At 32.8% G+C, this 25,688-nt stretch overlaps 2 protein-coding genes and 1 long non-coding RNA gene across 4 annotated transcripts; 1 reads left to right on the top strand and 2 right to left on the bottom strand.

The window, feature by feature from the left end:
* Positions 1 to 12,807: 12,807 nt before the first annotated feature.
* Positions 12,808 to 13,717, bottom strand: LOC103498500 (uncharacterized). Its single transcript, XR_539617.3, has 2 exons — positions 13,548 to 13,717; positions 12,808 to 13,022 (listed from the first exon to the last, which is right to left on the bottom strand). It is a non-coding gene; the product is annotated as an uncharacterized LOC103498500 (long non-coding RNA).
* Positions 13,718 to 15,159: 1,442 nt separating this feature from the next.
* Positions 15,160 to 20,505, top strand: LOC103498501 (SPX domain-containing protein 4). Its single transcript, XM_008461117.3, has 3 exons — positions 15,160 to 15,770; positions 19,494 to 19,659; positions 19,889 to 20,505. The coding sequence occupies exons 1-3, from the start codon at positions 15,420 to 15,422 to the stop codon at positions 20,356 to 20,358; spliced, it is 987 nt and encodes a 328-aa protein (XP_008459339.1). The 5' UTR covers positions 15,160 to 15,419; the 3' UTR covers positions 20,359 to 20,505.
* Positions 20,506 to 20,510: 5 nt separating this feature from the next.
* LOC103498502 (phosphate transporter PHO1 homolog 9-like) lies at positions 20,511 to 25,104 on the bottom strand. 2 transcript variants are annotated; one of them, XM_008461120.3, is made up of 13 exons: positions 23,955 to 25,104; positions 23,454 to 23,790; positions 23,302 to 23,350; positions 23,144 to 23,215; positions 22,921 to 23,050; positions 22,655 to 22,775; positions 22,255 to 22,513; positions 22,040 to 22,144; positions 21,898 to 21,942; positions 21,655 to 21,804; positions 21,293 to 21,571; positions 21,029 to 21,168; positions 20,511 to 20,880 (listed from the first exon to the last, which is right to left on the bottom strand). In XM_008461120.3, the coding sequence occupies exons 1-13, from the start codon at positions 24,496 to 24,498 to the stop codon at positions 20,790 to 20,792; spliced, it is 2,322 nt and encodes a 773-aa protein (XP_008459342.1). In that variant the 5' UTR covers positions 24,499 to 25,104; the 3' UTR covers positions 20,511 to 20,789. The 2 variants fall into 2 exon arrangements, with proteins under 2 accessions (XP_008459342.1, XP_008459340.1); XM_008461118.3 differs by having other exon boundaries at positions 23,454 to 23,805; positions 23,955 to 25,077.
* Between the last annotated feature and the right edge of the window lie 584 nt (positions 25,105 to 25,688).

Genomic DNA, 25,688 nt, shown 5'->3' with positions numbered 1-25,688 from the left:
TATAAAAACAAAACATAGCTAAACATATATATTAGCTAAGCTACATGTTAATTAGATTAAATGATAATAATGGTAAGAATATAATTAACTGTCTCTAATTACATGAGTTTGTTTATTAATTAACTTTGGCTTTAATAATAAGTTTATTGGAAAGATAAGAATTTGATTGAAATACTTAAAGTTTTAATGACGTTGATGACTAAGAAGACAAGAGATTAATAGGTAAATACATCTACTTTAATTTTCAATTGAAATTTATATAGTCTAATGAAAAGATGTACGAAATGTTGTTGGATGATTGAACATCTTTGGAAAAATTTGAAAATATTCAAATTAACAAATTAAGTACTATATATTTGAGCTTTTGTGTGAATGCTATTGTTCTTTTCTATCTCACTATGTTGTTGATATGATCTTTCTACATCACTATCGTAAGCGTAAATGTATGTAAAAATGTCAAACATATCTATGAAAATTTAATGAATTGTTCGTTTAATTAAAATTACATGCATAAACGTATACTTACAACAAACACATTTGACATATCGGAACATTTAGGTTGAATAATATCAAATAATAATGAAAAAGCATTATCAAATACATTTTTACAATTAATGTTATAATAACTGACTAGTACATGAATGAACCCATGGATTGCATAATTGCTTCAAAAGAGAGTGAAACCCAAACATATATATGCAATAAATAGGTGTGGAAATTAGGGAATTGCTTTTTGCTGCTTTCCATATGAATTAGGTTCCACTTCTCTTCATTGGTGTAAAATCAAATAACACTAGAAATAGACAAAGTCAAACAAAGAGGGAGATTGAAAATAATATATATATATGAAATACATTTTACTCACCATCTGTTTTTCTATTGAATATTAAAGAAGGAAGGGATCACTAAGTGCATCTAGATATTTTAGTTAAATTGACGTATAATCATAATATCTTTACCATAGGTTACATGCATCCAAAAACAATTCATTAGCTCGAAAAATAAATAATTATTTGAGCTAAAAAACAAATGGAAAGAAAAAAACATGAGTTAGAGGAAAGTCTTCCAACTTAAATTAAAGTGATGCAAGAAACAACAGTGAATTTGGTGCACCGTAATTACAAAAGAACGATGATTTTGGCAACCCCACGAAGCAACACCATGTATAGAATATATCTGTCCAAAGATGTGTAGATAAGATTTATCCATATTGTGGAAGATTCGATTGTTGTGCTCAATCCAACTAAATACAACCACCGGCAACCTTCCAATTAAATTACTCAAAAGGATCTTTTTAATCGAGTATTTTTGGAGATAAGTGAATTGATCTAAGATAGTTTCTAGTGATCAACTATGGTAGAACGGTGAATGAAGAGCCTCTAAGAATGTGACCAAATCGAAGATAACAAGGGGCATCCATAGAGAAGATGCTTCGATATCTTCACCACTCTCTTTCTGCACACGACACATCAATTAGGATATAGTTTCTCAACCATATTGACCTTTCAAATATAGTAAATTAGATAAATTGAGCTTTGCTTAAGTTTGGTTGATCTAATCTTTCATTCTAACTTCAAATCAAAATCTTTCTTCTAAACTATTCCACTTGAATGGGTAAAATATATCTCACTTTTACGTCAATATAGTTAATTCTTAAACTTCCATTAATATTTGATTATTTGATTAGTAAGCAGTATTATCTTAATTACACGAAGAAAAGATTTTTTTAAGTTCCGAAAATTAATAAAATTGGACTTCTAGCTAAGCTAATAGTAATATATTCCAATCATGAATGTTCAATGAGATACATACATTCAATGATTGAGGTGATCTTAAGAGTATAATGCTAATTGGGATTGCAATGGGTTTTTATTGCAAAGACTACAAACTAAAATACATATTAACCATCAAAACAATCTTGTTAAAATTTCAAAACAAAAATAATTCTTTTCCATTTATTTTAAATATAATAAAAAAACCAGAATATTTATAAAATATAACAAAAATTTAGATTCTATCGATAATAGATAATAATAAACTTCTACCCGCATCTATTAATGACATTTATGAAAACATAAAAATCGATAGAAGCCTGTTAGTGTCCATCATTGATAGAATATAAAATTTTACTATATTTTATAAATATTTTCAGATTTTTACCGTTAAAGATAAATTTTATTATAAACACATGTGAGATTATTCTTTTGACCATCTTTAAAAAATTATTAGAAAGTTCGTATAGGTTAATTTGATTTGTATACATGTCATCCAATGACTTTTAAAAATTACATTGGTATAAATAATAATTAAAGTCAATATATATACATATAATTCAAGTAGAGTCAAAAGGGTATTTTAAAAAATAGCAAAATGTCAAAATTATTTATCATTTATTTATTTATTTTTATATTTTGTAAATAGTTTCGATTATTTATTTATTATAATTTCACTCTAATGAACTTATCCTATTAACATATCTCAAACAATAATAATTATAACACAAAAAAAAAATAGCACATAATTTTAATGAAATAATCTATAATCTATAATCTATATAAAAGCTTTAATGTACTAGAGAAATTTTTTTATCTCTATTATACCCTTGAGTTTAATTTTATATTCCAAACCACTCTTAATTTTATGGTAAATTCATTTTTAGTTTTATTTTTTTTGTAATATATATAATTATAAAAGGCAAACTCTCTTCCACTAGTTTTTGAATTAATTCTACTTAAGTTCAGTGAAATTAACAACGTGCGAAAAATTGAATACAAATGATTTTTCATTTACTCACTACTTTTTTAATTAATTAATTATACTTAAGTTTAGTGTAATTAAAAGTATAGGATGTGAATAGTTGAAATCCAAATGATTTTTATTTACATTTTAGAAATTAGTTACAAATTAAATATCTTATTAATTCTAATTAATAACACAAATTTAAAGACTTAAAAGTTGAAAAGCTTCGTAACATTTTTTTCTACTATATAAAAAGGTTTTCTTGATTTATTTTTACCAACGTTGTTATTGAGAAATTTGGATCCATCCAATGGATTGTATAATAAGATAAGATTAATATGTCGATCATTTAACAAAAGTATTATACATGTTGAAATAACAAAGGATGATAATGCAAGAAAACAAGTCTTTTCTTCCACGAATACCATTAAGCCCACCAAATGACAATAGATATCCATTCAAATTCAAGAGCAAACAATTCCCTATTCATTTATGCTTTGCAACGACAATTAACAAAACACAAAAACAAACAATTTCTAACGTTGGAATATATCTTCCTGAAAAATATGTTTTCTTATGAATAATTTTATGTTCCACTATCTAGAAAATTTTTATTGAAGACAACAAAAATTTGGATCAATAGGTCATAGATAACAATAAAGTTACCTTCAAATTGTATAAGAAAATATTGTTTACAAAGAAATCTTTTCCTATATATACAAATCTTACGTTTAAATTCTTATATTTTAATCTAATTATTATAACTTTTTCTATATACATTTAATTCTATTACGTTTTGAGTTTCGTACCTTAAAATTTAGTACAACTTAAATATATACATAGAATGTTCACTATGTAATGTTTACTGTGTAATCTAAAGCTACGCATATATGTACATGCACGTGTATTTTACCCGGAGGAAAAATTAAAATTAGTAAGAAAGCTTCTAAATGTAGAAATTTCCAAATTTCAACTCTAACATTAAATGAGGATATAATAGAAGCCAGGCTGTGTGTGTGAGAACTGGGGAACCACCAAAATAAAAAAAAGAATTAGCCACATAACTTTATATACAATTTAATTTAGATACTCACACTCACAACAAATAACTTTTATATATATAATTGATAATTGTTTATTAATTATTATATATTATTAAAAAGGTACAAATTACATTTATTTCACCTTATAATGAGACCTCACATGGCTTCTTTCTGCAACCCAACTGCTCATATTAAATTCTGCAAATAAAATACAAAAACATGGAAGAAAGAAACTAAATTATAATATATATATATATATATATATATATATATTACAATCTTACTGCCTAATTTTCATTTATTTAATTTTCCAAAACAAAATAATTGTTCATCCCCTGAATTGGAATTGATTTGATGTTTTATTCAATTATAATATGATTTAAATTCAAATATCTATATATATTCATGAAAATGATATTTAATTAACCTTCACATGCTAACATATGCATGCATTTGAGTATGAACATCACTCACACTCTATAATAGAGACCAAATCTAAACATTTACATATATTCAAATGAATGAATATGGTGACAATATAAGATATTTTATACAAAATTATAAGTTACAAATACTTACCATAAGGATGAGGTTAACGCTATAAATAATTTAGTTTAAGTTTCGAACAAAATGGTTAAATAGTAATAATTATTTTATTGAAACTATTTACAAAATATAACTAAATTCATTCAACCCTCTATAATTTATTTAAAAATTTTGTTACATTTTTGTAAATAGTTATATTTTCTACGTTATTCACGAAAAATTTTCCTACATTTTTTATGTTATATAATAATTACCTTACGTATTTTCAAAGTTCATAAAGTAAGAGACTAATACATAACAAATAATAATAATATATAAATAATCAACAAGCTTTAGTTACTAATTAAGGGAATGCTTGGATTAACTTGGTTTGTTATATATTAAAATTATATTTTATTAATGTAAAAAATAATCGTTTCCGCAATACTCACAACATAGTGAAAATGAGATCGATATAATTTTTTAGGACATTTTGATAATTTTTAGAATAATTATACAAATTAGAGAGACATTAACTATCAAGACCCTCGAAATTTCTAAAAGTTAGATTTCAAATGTTCATCGTAAACTTATTTTGTCATGAACTCAATTTATTAAAATTTATCTTAAGCGGTTGCTAAACACACTCCAACTAATAATAAGCAATAAGTGGGTGCATCCCAATATGTATACCACTTCCAATACATTATATAACACAACCATAAAATGTATATATACATATTTTTTTAATTTTGAAGAGGAAAAAGTTTGTCACTTTAAATAATTTAGCGAGATGTACAAAAATAATCTTAGGGTAAAGAATAGTTTTAATATTTTTCTTAATATATGTTATATTAAGCATATGGTGAAAGCCTGCATAGCTTAAATGTTATGCATTATCCATGTTCTATTTGAACAAAAGGCAAAAACAAACATGGATGCAAAGCAAATTAAAGATTCCTTTGTGCAGATAAACATCAAATTCAATTTGGATCAAGAGTACTAAAATTTAATACTGCATTAAATTTAAATTTGTATGTTGGAAAAAAATGGCAATGCACTGTTTTTTTATGCCCAACCAAAAAGGTACAAACAACTTCTCTTCAATTTCAGAAAGGGAAAGAACATAATCACTTATTACATCGTCTAATCTAATCTCAGAAACTTCCTATTGGTATTTGCTATTAAGAAATATACATATAGGAATACTAACGAAATTCAGTTACGAAATTTAGAGTCTAACATTTTAAAAAGTTACAGCCCAAGATAAAGATACAACATTTTGAGATTTGGCTACAAGTAGAAACCAATAAAAATAGAGTTAAAAATATATATCTTTTTTGTTGGAAACAATTAGGGGCGATCAAGAGTTGGTTTTTTTGACAAAACCGTCACCAAATCATCCATAGTCGGTTTAGTAAATATTCAAACCTCTTACAAAACCGACACCAAACCGTGCATGGTCGATTTAGTAAATGTTCAAACTGTCTCGACATTGATGAGTAATGATCCGTCGTAGGATTGGTTTAATACTTAATAATACTTTTTAAAACTTCTCGAAAACCAATCCCAATCGATCCCCTCGTTTCCTGACCGACCAACTTCGATTAGATTGGTCAACTAGATTTTTCAATCTATCATACTCACCCCTTAAAACAAGATGTAGTTAAACAACAAACCTAGATATCTTCTTTTTGAAATCGGGAGCCAAGTTCATGTTTTAGAGGGTGTAATTGGATCAACCAAGCTATTTTTGCCTTGAAACAAGGAGCCAACCGGGACAACTTAGGGTGCTTGAGGCTAGTGGAGTAGTAAACTGAATGTAGTTTGGAGAACCCGACTTACAAGGCTACAAATGTAGGGAGTATTTTCTTAAAATACAAAAATAAAGGTTAAAAAGTTAACCAATATAAATGTAACTTTTATAGTATTGAGACCTACAAACTTACCAAGTCCCATGAATAAACTATACTCGTACAAAGGGCAACAAAATCATTGCAGAAGTGAGCTTCATACATTTGACATCACTTTGAAAGGTTCCCAGTTAACAAGTAATAAACCACTTGCCTTTTCTTAAATATCAAACCTAATTTTCTAATATAAAGATAGAAAATCGAACCTTCAATCTCTATAAGAAAGAGTTGACAATTATCATATACATCTACCCAATCCCATGTTCTATCATTATATTGTATAAATATCAATGAACTGTGAGAAGATGTCAACAAAAGTATATGAAATTTGCTCAAAAGAAACAAAACAAAACAAGAGTATAGGGAATGACGTAAAGCTCCATCCTCTACATTTAGTTTGGGGTTCATTAGAAAATAGCCTAAAAGCTACTAAAAATCTCACAGATAGAACAAAAAGGCAACTTCAGATTCTGGTACGATGTTGTTAGACCCCTTATTAGGCAAGTGTATAGTAGAAGGAAGAAGTAGACCTTGTTAGTTAAGGAGCACGTGAGGAAATAGATAGAAGGAAACAATTAAAAGAACACGTGTGGTTTAAATAGGTCGGTGGGCGGGAAAAATAGGTGGGATGACAGTTGTCTTTTGGGCGGGAAAAGATGTTATATAGACAGTGTCGTGTGAGGGAAGGGTAGACATGTTTTTGGAGGGAAATTGTGAGACAAATTATGTGTTCTTCTGGTTGAGAGAAGATCAGAATTATTCATTGTAATCAAGGATTGATTCTTCATCAATCCTATCCTTGTTCTAAAAGTAAATCAATAAAGATAGCATTTACCAATTGAGTTGGAGTTCCAACATTTTGGTATTAGAGCAGTGATCCGGGGAAGGATGGTTCAGACTCGTATCGAAGAACGACTGGAATGTATCGACCAAGAGATTGCCGGAATGAAGAAGGAATTGAGTAAAGTGCCAGTGATTGAGGTGAGCTTGAACGAAATTGCGAAGAGCGTCGATTTGATGCGACTTCAGTCGGAAAAACAACAGCAGCTACTGTTCACAATCATTGAGACGAGTTCGAAGGAGAGGTCGATGATGAGTGGACAAGCAACAGAACCCACCGTGAAAGAGTTTGAAAAAGCGAAAGGGAAAGAAAGCGACGCGTCCTCTAGTAGAATGATTGAATCGGACCGGAATTTCAGAGCCGATGGTAGCGAACGAAGAAATGACAGCGACGACAGCTTTCCTGACCGAAACAAATTTAAAAAGATCGAGATGCCCATTTTTACTGGAGAGGATCCCGACTCTTGGCTATTTCGAGCAGAGAGGTATTTTCAAATCCATAGACTAACTGAGTCAGAAAAATTGTTAGTGTCTACAGTTAGTTTCGATGGTCCAGCATTAAATTGGTATAGATCTCAAGAGGAGAGGGATAAATTTACCAGTTGGTCGAATATGAAAGAAAGATTGTTAGTTCGATTTCGGTCCAATAAAGATGGTACTCTTAGCGGGCAATTTCTGAGGATTAAACAAGAGAGTACAGTAGAAGAATATATAAATTTGTTTGATAAAATGGTAGCACCAGTGAATGATTTGCCTGAACGAGTGATTGAAGACACATTTATGAATGGCTTGTTACCATGGGTAAGATCTGAAGTGGTTTTCTATCGTCCGAAAGGATTGGCAGAGATGATGGAAGTAGCCCAAATGGTTGAAAACAGAGAAATAGTAAGAACTGAGGCTAAATTGAATGGGTACTCAGGGGGAAGGATGACGGGACAGATTGGTAGTAATAGAAAGGCGACTTCTGGAGGAGTAGCAGGGGAGAGTAAAAGTAATACCTCATTTCCCATACGCACCATTACATTGAGAAGTTCTGCGCCCACTGAAAATCGAAGGGAAGGAACCTATAAAAGGCTACCCGATGCTGAATTTCAGGCACGAAAAGAGAAAGGATTGTGTTTTCGATGTAATGAGAAGTATTCTGCAGATCATAAATGTAGATTGAAAGAACAACGCGAGTTGAGGATGTTTGTCGTGACGGAAGGAAGAGAAGAATATGAAATTGTTGAAGAAGAAAAAGAAGAAAAAGAATTGGGCCGCATAGAAGTCAATGAGGACATTACCACTGTGGTTGAATTATCAATCAACTCGGTGGTGGGTTTAAATGATCCTGGAACCATGAAGGTGAGAGGTAAATTGCTTGGAGAAGAGGTGATAATTTTGATTGATTGTGGAGCAACACACAACTTTGTGTCTGAAAAATTAGTGAAGAAATTAATTTTGCCCATCAAAGAAACTTCACATTATGGTGTGATCTTAGGGTCTGGAGCTGCTGTCCAGGGAAAGGGAATCTGTGAAAAACTGGAAGTGCAGTTGAATGGTTGGAAGATTGTAGAGGATTTTCTTCCTATAGAACTTGGAGGTGTTGATGTAATTTTGGGAATGCAATGGTTGTACTCTTTGGGAGTAACTACAGTAGATTGAGTAGATTGGAAAAACCTGTCATTGTCCTTTGTGGCTGAAGGGAAGGAGGTGAACATCAAAGGAGATCCAAGTCTGACGAGGGCAAGGATCAGTCTAAAAAATATGATGAAAAACTGGGAAGAAAAGGATAGTGGATTTCTGATTGAATGTAGATCTCTGTAAGTGAGAGCTGTGGAAGGTGATGAATGCTGTCTGTTAAACACAGAGGGCAAGGGATTGATCAGTTCGGTAATCAAACAATTCCAAGATGTTTTTGAGTGGCCGAAAAAATTACCACCTCGAAGAGAAATAGAGCATCATATACATATGAAAGAGGGAACTAATCCAATAAATGTGCGTCCATATCGATATGGTTTTCATCAAAAAGAAGAAATGGAGAAGTTAATTCAAGAAATGTTGAATTCAGGAGTAATAAGACCGAGTATCAATCCATATTCTAGCCCAATGTTATTGGTCAAAAAGAAAGATGGGAGTTGGCGTTTTTGTGTAGATTATAGAGCAGTCAATAACGCCACGATTCCTGACAAGTTTCCTATTCCGATAGTGGAGGAGTTGTTTGATGAGCTTTGTGGAGCAACCCTATTTTCTAAGATTAATTTGAAGTCCGGGTACCATCAAATTAGAATGGCCGATGAGGATGTAGAGAAAACGGCTTTTAGAACACATGAGGGCCATTACGTGTTTTTAGTAATGCCCTTCGGGCTGACCAATGCACCGACTACTTTTCAAGCCTTGATGAATACTATATTCAAGCCATTTCTCAGAAAGTTTGTGTTGGTTTTCTTTGACGACATATTGGTTTATAGTAGAAACGAGGAAGAACATGCATTACACTTGAGAAAGGTGTTGGTAGTTTTGCGGCAACATGAACTGTATGCTAATCAGAAGAAGTGTCATTTTGCAAAGGAGAAAATTGAGTACTTGGGACATGTGATTTCGGGGGAAGGTGTGGCAGTGGATCCGGAGAAAATTAGAGTTATATCCGACTGGCCACAACCTACAAATGTTAAAGAAACCAGAGGATTCTTGGGACTGACAGGATATTATCGACGTTTCGTGCGCAATTATGGGACTATTGTTGCTCCACTAACTCAGTTGTTAAAGAAAGGAGGATTCAACTGGACTGAGGAAACTACCTTGGCTTTTGACCGGTTAAAATCTGCAATGATGTCCTTACCGGTATTAGCTTTACTTGATTTTACTAAGCAATTTGAAATAGAAGCTGATGCATCTGGTTATGGAATTGGAGTTGTATTAGTGCAAGACAAAAGGCCAGTGGCATATTATAGTCACACGTTAGCATTAAGGGATAGAGGCCGACCGGTTTATGAAAGGGAACTTATGGCTGTTGTATTGGCAGTCCAAAGATGGCATCCTTACTTGTTGATAGGGAGATTCAGGGTGAAGACTGATCAGGCACTTAAATTCTTGCTAGATTAGAGGATTATACAGCCTCAGTATCAAAAATGGATAGCTAAATTGCTGGGTTATTCATTTGAAGTAGTTTATAAACCGGGAGTGGAAAACAGAGCAGCTGATGCACTGTCTCGAAAGCCGGAAGAGGTGCAGTTGTTTGGGTTGTCTATCCCAGTTACTGTTGATTTGGATGTAATCAAAAGGGAGGTGTTCCAAGATTCCAAGTATATGAAGATTATAAGACAGATTGAGCAAGGAGAGGAGTTGCAAGTAAACAGCTATGCTCTGCAGAAAGGCTTGCTGATGTATAAGAATCGATTGGTAATTGTAAAGCAATCTTCCTTGATACCAGTGATTTTAGATACTTTTCATAATTCTACAGTTGGGGGACATTCAGGGTTTTTGAGAACCTATAAAAGAATAGCAGCCGAGTTGTACTGGGAAGGGATGAAAAACACTGTGAAGAGTGTTTAACATGCCAAAGAAATAAGACATTGGCACTATCACCGGCTGGTTTATTAGTTCTGTTGGAAATACCTCAAGCTATATGGAGTGATATATCCATGGATTTCGTGGAAGGTCTTCCAAAGTCAAGTGGATATGAGGTAATTGAGTAAATATGGACATTTTTTTTACCATTGAAGCATCCGTATACTGCTAAATTGGTGGCTGAGATGTTTGTGAAGGAGATAGTAAGATTGCACGGATTTCCTTTATCCATTGTGTCGAATAGAGACAAGGTATTTCTTAGTCAATTCTGGACTGAACTGTTTCGTTTATCCGGCACTAAGTTGAATAAAAGTACAGCCTATCATCCTCAATCAGATGGCCAAACTGAGGTTGTCAACAGAGGTGTGGAAAATTATTTAAGATGTTTTTGTAATGAGAAACCAAAGGAATGGATTAAATGGTTACCTTGGACAGAATATTGGTATAATACCACCTTACGCTCTATTGGTATGACTCCATTTCAAGTTGTTTATGCTCGACAACCTTCTACTATTGTGTCTTATGGAAGTTCACCATCTAAGAATTCTACTTTCGAGGAGATGTTGCAGGAAAGAGATATTATTCTGGTTTCTTTGTGTGAGCATTTGCGCTTGGCACAAGAACAGATGAAGTTATATGCAGATCGAAAAAGAAGAGATGTTAAATTTTCTGTGGGAGAATATGTGTTATTATGTATTCGTCCTTATAGACAAATTACGGTGCGTAGTAGAAGGAATGAAAAGCTTGCTCCACGTTTCTTTGGGCCATATAAAATTATAGAAAAGATTGGGCCCGTCGCTTATCGTCTACAATTACCAGAAAATTCCTGAATTCATCCTTTATGTATTTCATGTGTCTCAGCTGAGGAAAATGGTGGGACAGCATGAAGATACTCAACCTACTATTCAGTTTGTTGATGAGAATTATACGTGGAAGTCTGAACCGAAAGAAGCTATTGAATATCGAAAGATCGGGGCTGAGCAGTGGGAAGTTTTGGTGTGTTGGAGAGGGTTGCCTAAGTATGAAGCCTCTTGGGAATCTTATGAAGAAATGAAAGAAAAGTATCCAACTTTTCACCTTGAGGACAAGGTGAATTTAAAAGGGGGAAGTAATGTTAGACCCCTTATTAGGCAAGTGTATAGTAGAAGGAAGAAGTAGACCTTGTTAGTTAAGGAGCACGTGAGGAAATAGATAGAAGGAAACAATTAAAAGAACACGTGTGGTTTAAATAGGTCGGTGGGCGGGAAAAATAGGTGGGATGACAATTGTCTTTTGGGGGGGGGGGGGGAAAAGATGTTATATAGACAGTGTCGTGTGAGGGAAGGGTAGACATGTTTTTGGAGGGAAATTGTGAGACAAATTCTGTGTTCTTCTGGTTGAGAGAAGATCAGAATTATTCATTGTAATCAAGGATTGATTCTTCATCAATCCCATCCTTGTTCTAAAAGTAAATCAATAAAGATAGCATTTACCAACTGAGTTAGAGTTCCAACAGATGTATAACTAATAATACAAAGTAAGAAAGAACGAAGTCTAAACTTAGAGGCCAAGACCAAGGATATATGCCATGTTCCCCTAATGAAGCTTTAGACATCCTCCATGAGTGAACTTTTTCCCAAGATGATGCCTATAATGCAACAAAGAATTACAGCCATATCGTCATCTCTCCCTAAACCATTCTTAATGCTCGAACCTCCAAGCATGTGGCCCTTTCAATGGACACCAACCTAACGAGTAATGATAAGTCATCATTTCAGAAGGAAAATGAATATATGCCTTCACTCATTAGAAACTTCATTTGATAAGTTTTTTGGGCTGTGGTTCTGCTTTCCTTTCCCTCTTGATTAGGCATATACAAGAATCCAATGAAGCAAAGTCCAACAGTTCCCATCAATAGAAAATTAACCATTACACAATCTAAAATACTAGAAGCGCATGTGTCAAATGTCCTCCCATAAACTACTCTGCCCCCTAATGGAAAAGAACTTGTTAAAGAAAAGTGAGATCTTGTCCCACAGATTGCCTTGCTATACATTAGAAAGTATAATCGAATGCCATTTTTGATATGTGCACGGTTTTCCTAAGCTCTCAACATTCAATAACATAGAGCCAAAGTAGTTGTGGAAAATTCTTTACAAACTTCTATCAAGACAAATATCACATAAAACATAAGCAGCCAGAACAACTTAAAAACGCCATTGAACGTTCGAAAGGCTGGTATTTATTTACAGTCATGAGATATCAAATCTGTGGTGATCACTCTTGATACGATACAGTGCTTTCAAATAAGAAGAATTGGGTATAAACTTTCCTTTACAAAAGTACAGTATGACCCAAAATAAGTATCAGGAACACTTGACAGCCCTTGGATTCAAACAAGAAACAATGGCTTAAGATCCCCTGAACTGCAAACCTAAAAAAATTAATTAGAAGCTTCAGAGATGTCACAACATTAATCTGAAATCTAAATAATCAAACGGGCAGAAATAAAAAGATTGGAAGATATATTTAATGCCATTAGTGAATGTAAGGGCATTACAGGCAGCAAATACAATTAGAAGCTTAAGCTGCAAAGCGGATCCCTTTTTATTGTAGCACATCGAGATTAGGCACCAAAAATACGGTTATACTCAAGGAGCCTCAGTACCAGTGCTATAAAGTTAAATGGCAAAAAAATATATCATTGTCCTTGCTAATACATATACCCAATACACAATTTTCATAGAAATCCTCAAATTTCACCATAAAAAAAATGATCCTATACGTAAAATTTCGTGAATTAGAATCTTAATGGGTGGCGAATAAAGAATTCAGATATCAACATCAACAAATGGATATGGTTAGCTACCATTTAGAAGCGAGAGAAGAAAGGAAAAGAAAATGGCCAGATTAATGATCATAAAGCTTGAAGCTTTCTACTACAGATGCATTCTCAAACCTTCTTTCTGCCATTTAGGTATAGAACAGATGAGCCATTGGATGTGAGACGGCAGCGATGCAACATTGGCATTGCCATTTAAATACAGCGATCTTCGAAATTAGGGTATTGCAAGGGAACTCCCGCCGAACCCTAATCGTATAAGTAATCAGAAGTTAGAGATCAACGGCCGTTAGTGGAAAGGAAGAATCTAAGCTGCTTGAAATCAACGGTGGTGATGAAATGTTTAGTACAGCCCGCAATCTAATTGTAATCGGAAGCCAAAATAGAAAAAAAGAAAAATTATTTTAAATAACAAAATTTTAGTTTGCGAAAATAATCTAAAACAAATATAATAGTTATAATTTAAAATCAATATATATTATTTTAAGATATCGCAGTAATACACCAAACTATTCACGACCGTGTAACAAAGTCTTACCCATTTTCTAATATTACAGATTTGGCTTCTCTTCTTCTACTATTTCTTTTATCCTCTTTCTCCTATGTATTTCTATTATCTTTCTTATTTTTCAATTATTTTTTTACGTCATTAAATCTTTTCATCGTATTTCTTCTTTTTTTTTCACTTCTTTTCTGATTCTCTTTACGTATGTAAAGGATTGTGTAAAAAAAATAGAAGATTATATATAAAAAATTTTCAAAAAAAAATCATTTAGATTGGAGTAGCCAAATGTAAACGATCTAAGTTAAGATCGTGCATAAAAATCTTGAAAAAAAGCACAAAATTAAAGATGGAATTAAAAAGTCATATCTAAACGATCGCGTATAATATAAATTATAGCTATATCTAAAAGATCGTCTATATATTGAACCGTATCTAAACGATCGCTTATAAATTATAGTCCTATCTAAACGATCGCAAATATATTAGGCTGATGGAGCATTTTCGATATTTTACACGATGGGTCTATGGACTTTTTCCGTTTTTGGAATTGTTCCATAAATATTTTGCCACTTTTTTTATATCTTTGAAAAGACCCTTATTTTAAATCTCAAATTTGTTATCAAATAATTTTAGTTTTCTTTTTCCAAAAAAGAATATAAAAATTATTTCCATTTCATAAAAAAAAACCACTAAAAAGACAAGTTTATCAGTTGATTTTTATAAAGGATAAATATTTTGTTAATTTTATTATTGTTGACAACTTTTAATTATTTTAAATATATTAAATGAAGAAAAAAATCTTAAAAGTTGAAATTACTTGGAAGCAATTTCATTAATTTTTCTTTGGGTTGAAATGATGACTCTAAGATATTGCAATGATTAGTTGAAAAATAAAGGTTTTATGATAATTTGGATCATACATAGAGACACATTTTCTCTAAAGTACAAACTTATTTAATTTTTACCAAATTAATTAAATAATGATAATAAATTTCATGTAAAGAAGAAGAAAAATTTCTTTTTTCAATTTTGTTAAGGTTGAATTACAATATAAAAAGAAAAATGAAAAGCTTTGTTAATTTAAGTTTTAAAATAGTGAAGATAAAAAGATGAATATCTTTGGAGGATAATTTTCTTCTCCACTTGGTTAGAACAAATAATTAAAAGATGAAAATTGAGTTTTGAAGAGAAAAATATATATTTTTTCAATTTAGAATCTTATATTTTGTTTGAGATAGCAAATTAGCATTAATTTTTAGATTAAGAACATAAATTCATAAAAATACAATAACAAAAGACATAAATGGATTCTGACAAAGGAATCCCTGCAACAAACAATTTTATTATTCCATCTTTTTCATCTCCATCCATCCACATTCCATTCCTTCCCAAAATTCCATCTTTCCCCATTGATTACCCCTCTGATTCGCTCTAAATTCATTTGTTTCTCATTTCTTTATCTTCAATCCTTCGAGCTTCCGGCTATGAAATTTGGGAAGGAGTTCAAGACCCATTTAGAACAAACCCTCCCTGAATGGAGGGATAAATTTCTCTGTTACAAGCCTCTCAAAAAGCTACTCAAACATTACCCTAATCTCCCTTCTACTCTTTATCCAATACCCACTAACCATTCTCTTAATTTTCTTCTTCCTCCCCTTCAACCCCCTCCTGTTTCATTTGACGATCTCACCGAGGCTGCCCCCTGTGAAACTGCTGCTGCTGCTGCTTCTTTGGCTGATCTTCAAGATTGGTTTGTTAGGATTCTCAATGAAGAATTGGAAAAATTGAATGATTTTTATGTTGATAAAGAGGAAGAGTTTGTTATTCGGTTTCAGGTTCTTTTACTCTTCCCTTTCTTTGTTTTTCTCATTCTTCTTGGATTTATCTGTTGGTGTTATGAATATGTTTACACAATATGTGTTTTGAATTTGGGTTTACTGTTCTATTGCTTTTTTTTTTGTGGGGTATTGAATAATCTCGAGTTTTAAGGAAGATTGTGATTAAAGCTGTGTGTCTTATGTTAATTTGAGGTAAATTGAGTTGGTAAGTAATGACTGATGAATAAAACAAGACATGTGGAAGAGGCTGGAAGGATTTTATTTGATCTTTGATAAGGGTTTGTCATAAAGGCAGGTTGAAAAGTTAGATGTCATAAAGGGTTGTCTTAAAGGCTGGTTTAAAAAGTTTGGTGTCTCTGAGCGTGGATTGGTTTGTTGCTCATTTGTGTAGGTACCCCCTACTTAGGTTATGGAATCCTAAAAGTTTCTTGACAAACAAGTGTTGTAGGGTGCCTTACGAGATTAGTACAAGAAGGTTTTGTAGTCACCTAACTAAATATTAAATCTACAACTTAGTTCTTTTTAAAGCTAAATAGTATAAGGTTAGAAAGTTGGGAGAATTAGTCAAGGTATTAAGGAATCAAAAATTTAAAAACGAAAGATGTAAAACAATAGAAAATCAATACAAAGATATATGTCGTTCATTAACGGTGTATTAGGTGTGTCTGCAGGCAGAAAGAGAATCGTTTATTATTAGAGAGAATAATTCAGAATTACAGAGCAACGACATCTTAGGATAAAGAGAGTTTATAGCTCATTTCCCTAAATCCTAGGATCAAAATCATAATTAATGTAAATATGCTAATTGCTAAATATGAACTCAAATCAGGTCTCCGTACTTGGTTGTTCAAAGTGCCATATAACAAATTAAAGGTGTGTACAAAGTGATTTAGATAAATAGATATATGAGAAAGAGGAAGACGTCCTAAAAAGGGACCTGAATCATGGTGGAACAAAATAACATGCTTGTGAAGGTCAGAATTTGGAAGGTCAATCTCTCCTAAATTGTTATGAAATCTAGGAACCTAACTGAAGTGGTGGAATGTGTAACATGTTCCGATGTTTTGGATGACAGTAGGGATTATGCTACTGCTGTCCATGTCTGCAGTCTAGTTTATTTTGGAATGTGAGTGTATGATTGATGTGGTTCAACTAAAGCTGTCATCTCCCTGGACAGATTAGCTATGACAGAGTAAATTGTTGAATTTCAAAACTACGTCTTATAAAATCTTTCAAGATAGGACATTCAAATAAATGGCCATCATTCTGCCTCTTGAGTACTTGTGCTTACCAATTTTGAGCAGAAATGGATGCACTCTGCTCATCATTTCTTCATTGATCATTCTCCCCAGGCAATATAAGTTTAATGGTTAAGGGTACCATAATTTGTTTACCTGCCTTATCAAGGTTATCTTCAAACCGAATTGAAATGTTGTCTCGCTTCTTAAGGAGCATATCTGTTTTCTTTAGATCCTTGTGCATTTTTTTCCATCCATCTTATATGGGGTGCTTTAACCAACTCTTTTCATCATCAGCATTTCTAATCTGCTTGTTCAAATATGAAGATTATGTTGGTAAAATGTAACCTTTGTTTTATGGATGGACGCTATCATTAATATTGATGTGTTTTGTTGGCATCCTACAGTTTGTACAAGTTTTTCAAGTCCCTTCTGGAAAATAATTGAAAATTTAATAAAATGAAGGATCATTTTATTCCAAATGTTTTTTCTGATCTTTTGTACCTAACATTTTATTTTCCTAACTTAACATTTGCACGTTAAGATCTTTCCTTTGCTCATGTAGCATTAGAATGTCAAGCATGTGATGTTTAGTTCTTCTTGTCCTGGGCTTTGGTTGAGTATGTTCTCTGGAAATTGTTTTCAGGAACAAATTCTTGGACTTTGCATATTAGAAAAATGTATTTTGATTTTTTTTCTTTGGTTTTTAAATCCTATGTTGGTACCCCGACTTTAAACTGTCTCCCTCAACTTTCTTTGGTTTAGATATTGTTCCATCATAGTCTTCTAACTTTTTAAATGTCTATTTTAATCCTAGAAATCCCCCTCCCCCCAACAAAAAAACAATTGGTTCGGTCCTTTGACTTTAACAAATTAATGGACGTTGTATCGAGTCTATGAACCAGCACATTAATGTGAGCATGATTTCAAATTAAATAAGTTAAAAGACATAAATTGGACAGGTAACAAGGACCAAAATGGTTGTTTTCTTTTCTGGAGAAAGAACAACTTCAAGTAAAATCTAGTTAGGCAGTGTCGTTTCTTATAGAAATAAAATGTTTGGATAGGCATTCATTTGCTGTAATGTTTGCACCAAAAGATAATACTGATCATTGTCTTTCTGTCTAAATAATTGATTTAAGAAACATTAAGTCTGAAGTTATTTATATTTGTTCTTTTAAACCCTAAGTGCTACATATTTGTTGACTTAGAATTTGGAACAGAGTAGCTTTTGATTACATTTGTACAAGGTTCAAAATATCATGATATATCACCGATATACCTCTAAATGGAGATATCCGATAGAGATATTGGGGGGTAACTTTTCTTTTTCTTAAAAGATCGAGAAATATCGCCGATATATCCAAAATATCGATGTTATGTCTTTTTATGAATATTATCCGGATGACTTCGAATAAACGTGTATATGTGGAGAAATTTCGGCTTTTGTGGATACATTGCCGATATATCGTGGATACTTTGCAGATATTCTTCGACTTTTCCATTTTTTTAAATAAATCATTTTTCCATCTTAAAGCAAATAAATCTTTCAAAAAATCAACATATTTTATACCCTCAAATTCCAAAATTGAAAATCAACATATTCTAAATTCTTCTCTTAGTGAATATATGATTTACTTTCGTTAAATTGAATTTGAAAAAAGAAACATATATTAACCTTAAATGTAATAGAAACCTTTTCTTTCACATCATCTCAAAAAAAAAAAAAAAATATTAAGTTTTCACCTCTTCCAATGCAACACAAACCCGTATTTCTTTCCTCTAAATACTTCCTCCATTATCACTTCTTCCACACCACTCTCAAATCTCAAGTTCTCAAACTTTCCTCTAGTTTTCTCTCAAGTTTCCTTTACTAGTAGATTTCTCTATTTCTTCTTTCTATATTTGTTTATGTTAATTGTTATGAGTTCTATTTTCTTATTATGTTATCTTATATTTGTTTAATGTTTAGATTTTTGAATCCTTATTATGCCATGTTTTATGTCTTATATCATGATTTGGGAACAATATTGTCATTACCATATAAATTATGGTAATGTTGGCTAGTACCTCTCAGATCATCTTTTTACTATTGGATCTTGTATTTGACCTTTATTTTGTATGACCTAGACTCTATTAATGAAATATTCAGTTCTTAATCATCTTTTCGGTCTTTATTATTGTGTATAATTCCATTATCAATCATATTTGACTCCTAATTAATGATTTACATGCTTAAAGTCATAGTTTATTACTTGAATAAAATAGTTCTGAAATTTCACTAAGAAATTCACAATATTTTTTATAAATTTCCATGATATCCGTGATTTTTTCGGAATATCTGTCAATATATCCTTAAATTTGGATTACCGATAAAGATATTTTGATCCTTACATTTGTATTCTGCTATATTTCATATCTAAATCAGAATGGTTTCAGGCAGTTCTTGCTCTCTAATGATACTCGAGTTCGATTGGCACAGGAGCTAAAGGAAAGAATAGATCGTGTGAAGGAAAAGAGCAGCAGGGGAGGTGTTTTTACATCAGAGAATGAATTCAGTGAAGAAATGATGAATATTCGTAAGGACTTTGTTGCCATTCATGGAGGAATGGTGCTTCTGAAAAACTATAGCTCCCTAAATTTTGCAGGTAAATGACTTCAGAGATAAAGCAACAGATCAATGTATATAAATATCATATCACCAACATCATTGTTATCATGCATTTTCCTTTAGAAGAATGTTGTGACTTGTAAATTGTTCAACTTTAGAATACTTGCATGAATTTTGGTCCCTGGTGCATCTTAGATTATTTTTTGCTTCATGTTCCAACTCAGGCACAAGCAGTTTTACTGAATTATTTTCATATTTTGCTCAAGGACTAATTAAAATTTTGAAGAAGTATGATAAACGTACGGGCGAACTGTTGCGTCTTCCTTACATGCAACTCGTAGTACGTCAACCTTTCTTCACCACAGAACTTCTCACAAGCCTGGTTCATCAATGCGAGGCAAACCTTGAGCTACTCTTTCCACTGGAAGCAGAAGTTATTGAATCAACACCAGCCTTACCAGTTGATCCGAACCCTCCTCTAACTGATAACTCCAAAATTACTACATCCAAGACACCTTCGGACCTTGGGGAGGAAAGCGAGGATTTATATCGAAGCATTGTTGCTGCAATGACAGCCATTCGTGGGCTACAGAAAGAAAGTTCCACCAATAACCCTTTGTCATTTTCTTCTCTCTTTAAGGGTCAGGATGATGAGAGCACTGGTGCTGTGACAGATGAGAACTCTCCCTCAAACTCTTTAGCTTCTTTACCTAAAGTTGATGATGATGATGAATAGTTTTTTCTCTCTCTATGTAACTGAGTTTTGATAACTTCTTGTTGTCAAGAGTTCACCTTTCAACTTTGTACACAAATTAGATTTGAATGAGAGGTTTCTAATTTTGTACAGTCAGTATATATATAGAATTCAATTGGTTGATGCGAATCTGGTAGCCAAAATACGTTACTCTGTTTTATAAATGTGTGGAGAATTGACAAAGCTGTTATTATGTGTTCATCTGATGTAATTCTTCATATCAAATGAACTTGAATTATCAAGTTATATCAATTAAAGTATCGATATACCTTCTTTTTTTTTTTTTTTCTTTTTACAAATTTCTCAGGCTAGACTAACCCTATTTCTCTTTTTACATTTGATCTAAAATGTAAAGAAAACAAGACATATGTAGGAATAAAAAAATAATTCGAGACGATATCTCAAGAGAGTCCTCATCTTGCCATCTCGTCGTAGTCAAAAGGAAGTGGCACAGAGTTGAATGCCCTGTATTTCCCCACATTGTTTAGGTGCTCATTCTCCAACCTGTTGAGTACAAAATCCACACATCTTTTAATTATCAAGTGTAAGAACCTTTTCTTGGCACTAGAACGAAGAAATTAGTTGAACTTGATTACATAATTTCGTTTTTATCATGTTTTACTACCTTTCAAAAAATTAACTTAGGACATACCTGAAGAAATTCCAGATTCCTCGTCGAATAATCTCCAACACGGCAACAATGGAAATTAACGCTTGCCTATGGATGAATGGAGCTTCCCTAAAACCCAACACTGATTGCATCCAAGCAAGTCGTAGCAAGATATTCAGTACCTATAATCCAAGATTCAAGAGATTATTATTATAGCTAAGAAAGGATGCACCATATTCCTACCCCAAGCTACTTTTGCTTTCTAAAATAGAATAGATCCAAAAAAAAAACCAGTAATATTCTTACAATTGCCACAAAGTAGACACTCTTGTTGGATATCACTAGTTTGTCTCTCAGCCATGGATTTCTCGAGTTTCGTCGCAGAAGACCCCAGTCACATACTATATCCCAATACGTGCCTGAAATTGTTGCAATAACAGAACTAACGATAGCTAAGGTTCTCCAAGTCATCCCCATATTCAAATCATTGCCTGTTCTCATTGCAACTGCGATAACTGTTGAGAAGTACTTCAGTCCATTAAACACATGCCTTGCATCTTTCTCCTCAATCAAGCGTCGAAGGCACTGCGGCCATTAAACAACTTTAGCTCTGATGATTTATACATTGGAGAAATTGGGAAATTTATCTTTTAACTACAGCTGATTACCTGAAGAGTACGAGTCCAATATGGAATAATTGCAACAACAAAGTAGAAAGCTTCAAAAATGTTGCTCTGAGCGCATGTATTTGTTCTTCGTAGAAAGTCACCCCACCCGTAGTAGCAAATATAGAATTCTAAACTTCTGAAGGCTTGCACCTGATGTGAAATTGTAACTGTATTAACTTTGGTGTATAAAGTTTCCAAGGAGAATGAAACATACATAAATCTTAAAGAAGGTTACTGTCAGACCTGGCTCGTAAGTTGATCTGCCAAGAAAAAGTCTTCAAGAGTAACCTAAAGACGAAATGCAAACTTGAATTAGCACTGACAACACACTTTTTCGCTCAAAAGTAGACATACATATTTGTGAAATTACTCTACTCAAGACTACCTTGTAGAACGGAGCACAGACCAAATGAAATGCACTACGAAGTAGGAAGAAGCGGCTGGAACGGAATATGATATTGAAAGGACAAAATATTATAAGAAGAACAGCCTGCAAAATGATTCCAGCTTAGATACGGCTTTAACTCTTAATACAATCGAATAGATCATGAATAGAGAAATGTTTAAAACATGCAGTGCACAATGAATGATGGAGGTTACCATGAGTAGAGCTAGAGGAATTGACTCTGTAAAAGCTTCGAATCTCTTGGTTACCGGGTCCATCTCCATGTCCATATGTGAGAGAACACAAGCCAATGTGAGCACAGCAAGACCTGAACTAAGAAAGAAGACCTCCCGGTGACCCAACTCTGTTCCTTCTTTGAAGCCGAACATGAATGAGTAATTGATACGGTAACGCCTCCAAAAGTATATATTTCCAGAGTACATCAACATGTGCAAGATGATGAAACCAAAAAAGCTGAGAAAGTAGACATGAATGTCAACTCATATGTACATTAAAAAGGCAACAATTTATTATCATTAAAATGGCAATAGAGTTAGGGACGATTTTTTTTACAAGTATTTCCTCGAGACATCAAATTTGCCACTTAAAATTTACCTATATAGAGGAAATATGTTATCCATGAACTGGCTGCTCCCATTGCTCTCAAAGACATCTCTTAGGTGTATAACTAAAACAATGGCCACTACAAGTGCAACAGCACAGCCGAAGAAGAAACCTGCAGATATTCAATTAAAATTTTTTAGTATAAGACATTGCAATAAAATAATCATTATTTCCTTCATGTTTCTAATGAACACTTTGGGAAAACCCTGAGCTCAAACTTCAAAGATATCAGCTTTTGCTCTAACAAGTCTTATTACCTGAGAAAAATGTAATTCCATGTCTTTCCCTTCTGATTTTTCTTCTCAAAATGTCCATTCCTCTTCTTCGGTTACCATTTGCGAAGTGCTTAATGAAAGCAGTTTCCACACTTTCTATGAGCCTTGTGACCTGTGGCAGTACAGAAACATTTTGAAGAGGAAAGATCTTCAGGTAAGAATTGGCTAATTATACCACTATGAAATTTCAGGAATTGTAACGGACCTCTGTAGGGCTGCCAAGAGGTGATTTATCCACCATTTCTAAGTAGACCTTGGATGCTTTACGCGATGTTATCTGTATTGACAAAATCAAAGATTCAGAATTATGTGAAGGAAAAAAAATCATTTATTTCAAGTAAATAGATTAGAAGCTGTGGATACCTTATCATACTTCTTCATGATCTTAGAAACCGCCAATGTATTTAAGAAGCTGTAGATCCATAAAGGAATAAAGTTGTTTATATGTTGACAAATTCAAAAAATGAAGAAATGCAATCTTCACTGTGATATCAAAACTCATGTATTAGTATTACCTGTAGCCTTTAAGAACTTGAAGCTTTTGGTAGAATTGGATCAAGGCCCGAGTCATCAGTTCTTCTGAATTCCTCAATTCCTTCTTATTATATGATAACCGAGCCTTGGAACTTGCGACCATGTATTTTAAAGTTGATACTGGTGTTTCGGGAGAGATATTAATCCGTACATGGGGTAACAAGTCTAACGAAGCTGGTCTTTCTTGAATGGTTTGAATTGCTCCTCTGCTCTCTTTCCTGCAGCAATTTTTTGGCTCTTTTACTTCCATAACTTCACTTATTGAAGTTGCATCGTCTGCCATCTCAACTTCCTGAGTTGTTTCCAAGCGCGGCCGTCCTTCAAAAACACAATCTAGACGGTAAAAAACAAAATCAAAAATTTTCTTGCGCTTGATAATAACTTCACAAAAAATTGCATTCATAATTAAAGATATCTTTTCCAACTGTTTAAACATTTATGGTATCTTGTCTTCAATCTCACAACAAAAAATGTTAACTTACCTGTAGCTCTTCCATGGGTTGAAGTAACAGTTGAGGAGACTGCACTTCCTGCTAGATCAACATGTTCATCAACATCTTCAAAAGCAACATCTGGTTTCTCCACCTTTATCCTCAAAGCAATCAAAATATCCATCTGTGTGCTCAATTCCTCTGCCTCCACCATCAACTCCCCCACTTTCTTCTTATAAAACCTGACCACTTTATTGAATTCATCGTCTAGTCTCCTAAAGAACACCACCTCATTTTCACCTCCTCGATCAGATGACATAAAGAACATACTCTGATAGCTCTCTTCAGAACCATTTTGAACTATGTTTGTAATGATAGCATCATCCTGCTTCCTTGGAGAATGCCTTCTTCCGGTAAGCCCACTAAAAGCTCTATACAAAGAAACCTTTCTCTTTAGCTTACCCGAGACATCTGAACCTTTTGGCTGCTTAGATATACTTACTTCAGCCAAAATTGCTTTCAAATGATTGTAATCCAAATACGCTTCTTGCCATTCCGGCACCATTTGGGACAAAAACTCCTTCCCAAACTTCATCTTTAAAAGAACCCAAATCAGCTTTTTTACAATTACAGATGAGTTATATATATAAACACAAATCTAAGAAGAAATCAAAATGAAAAAAAAAAAAAAAACGAAAGAAAAACTTAAAAAGTTGGTTGGCTTTTACAGGATGAGTTGCTTGTTGCTTGTTGCTTATATGGAAGATGTATTTCCCATATGTGTATATATAAACATAAATATGATGGGCATTTGACAATTATGATAGACCTGTCATTCCTTTATTTTGTTCTATTCTATTGTATCATGTTTTAAAAGTATTCAACAAAATAAAGTAATGGGGGGTGGGGGTTTGCCTTTTGACTTTGTCGAAATGGTGAGCTGAGAAGCTTCGTGGGTTTTGGATTTGAGGAAGAAATGGAGATAAATTTTCATGGTGGGTTAATTTGTGTAGATGGGTTTGTTCAAAATGTAAGAAAAAGTTAACGAGTTGGGTTTCGGGAATGATCGGCGGATAGAGAAGAGAAGAGGGAAAAGAGTGAAAACAGAGGAGGAAGTGGGTGGAATCCATTTGAGAGAAGAGAAGGACCCACATTATGAGTCTCGCCATAGAAATGAATAATCCGTAGCTTTGCTCCGCCGCGTGAAGATAAGGATTGCTTGACTGGCAATTGATCGAGCAGTACACTAAAGTGGGTCAGCCGCGATTTGTCGATGGTGATGCTTTCTCCAGAAGCAAATTTGAAAATTTCCCCGAAAATCGGTTGAGGGAAAGTTTTAGTATCTACTTCAATTATTCACTAGCAATCAATAATAATGTCAACTTTTTTTTTTTTCATTTTTAAAAATTAGTAAACTAAATTAAAATATTTACGAGTTACACAAAATTTTTTTCTAACACTAGAAATCAATAGAAATGATTTCTATTGAAGGTGTCTATCAAATGTTTGTTATTGATAGAATTTAAAATTTTGTTTAGCTCGTAAATATTTTGTCAAATCTTTTTTTTTTTACAATTTCTCATTTTTTTTTATCACCAGAGTTAACGTGGATGAGAAAACTATTAAAATTATTTATAAAAATATAATCAAATTCATATTCTATCCATAATAGATATGGATCGGTGTCTATTTATGATACATTTGAAATTTTGATATATTTTGTTTTATTTGAAAATGATTAATTTTTTTAATATATTAAAAAAGACAATATTTGCCATGGACGCA

The sequence above is a fragment of the Cucumis melo genome, chromosome 9 (assembly GCF_025177605.1).
Source record: "Cucumis melo cultivar AY chromosome 9, USDA_Cmelo_AY_1.0, whole genome shotgun sequence".
Taxonomy (NCBI): domain Eukaryota; kingdom Viridiplantae; phylum Streptophyta; class Magnoliopsida; order Cucurbitales; family Cucurbitaceae; genus Cucumis; species Cucumis melo.
Note: the sequence above shows the minus strand (reverse complement) of the source record. Positions and strands in the feature narration are given on the sequence as shown.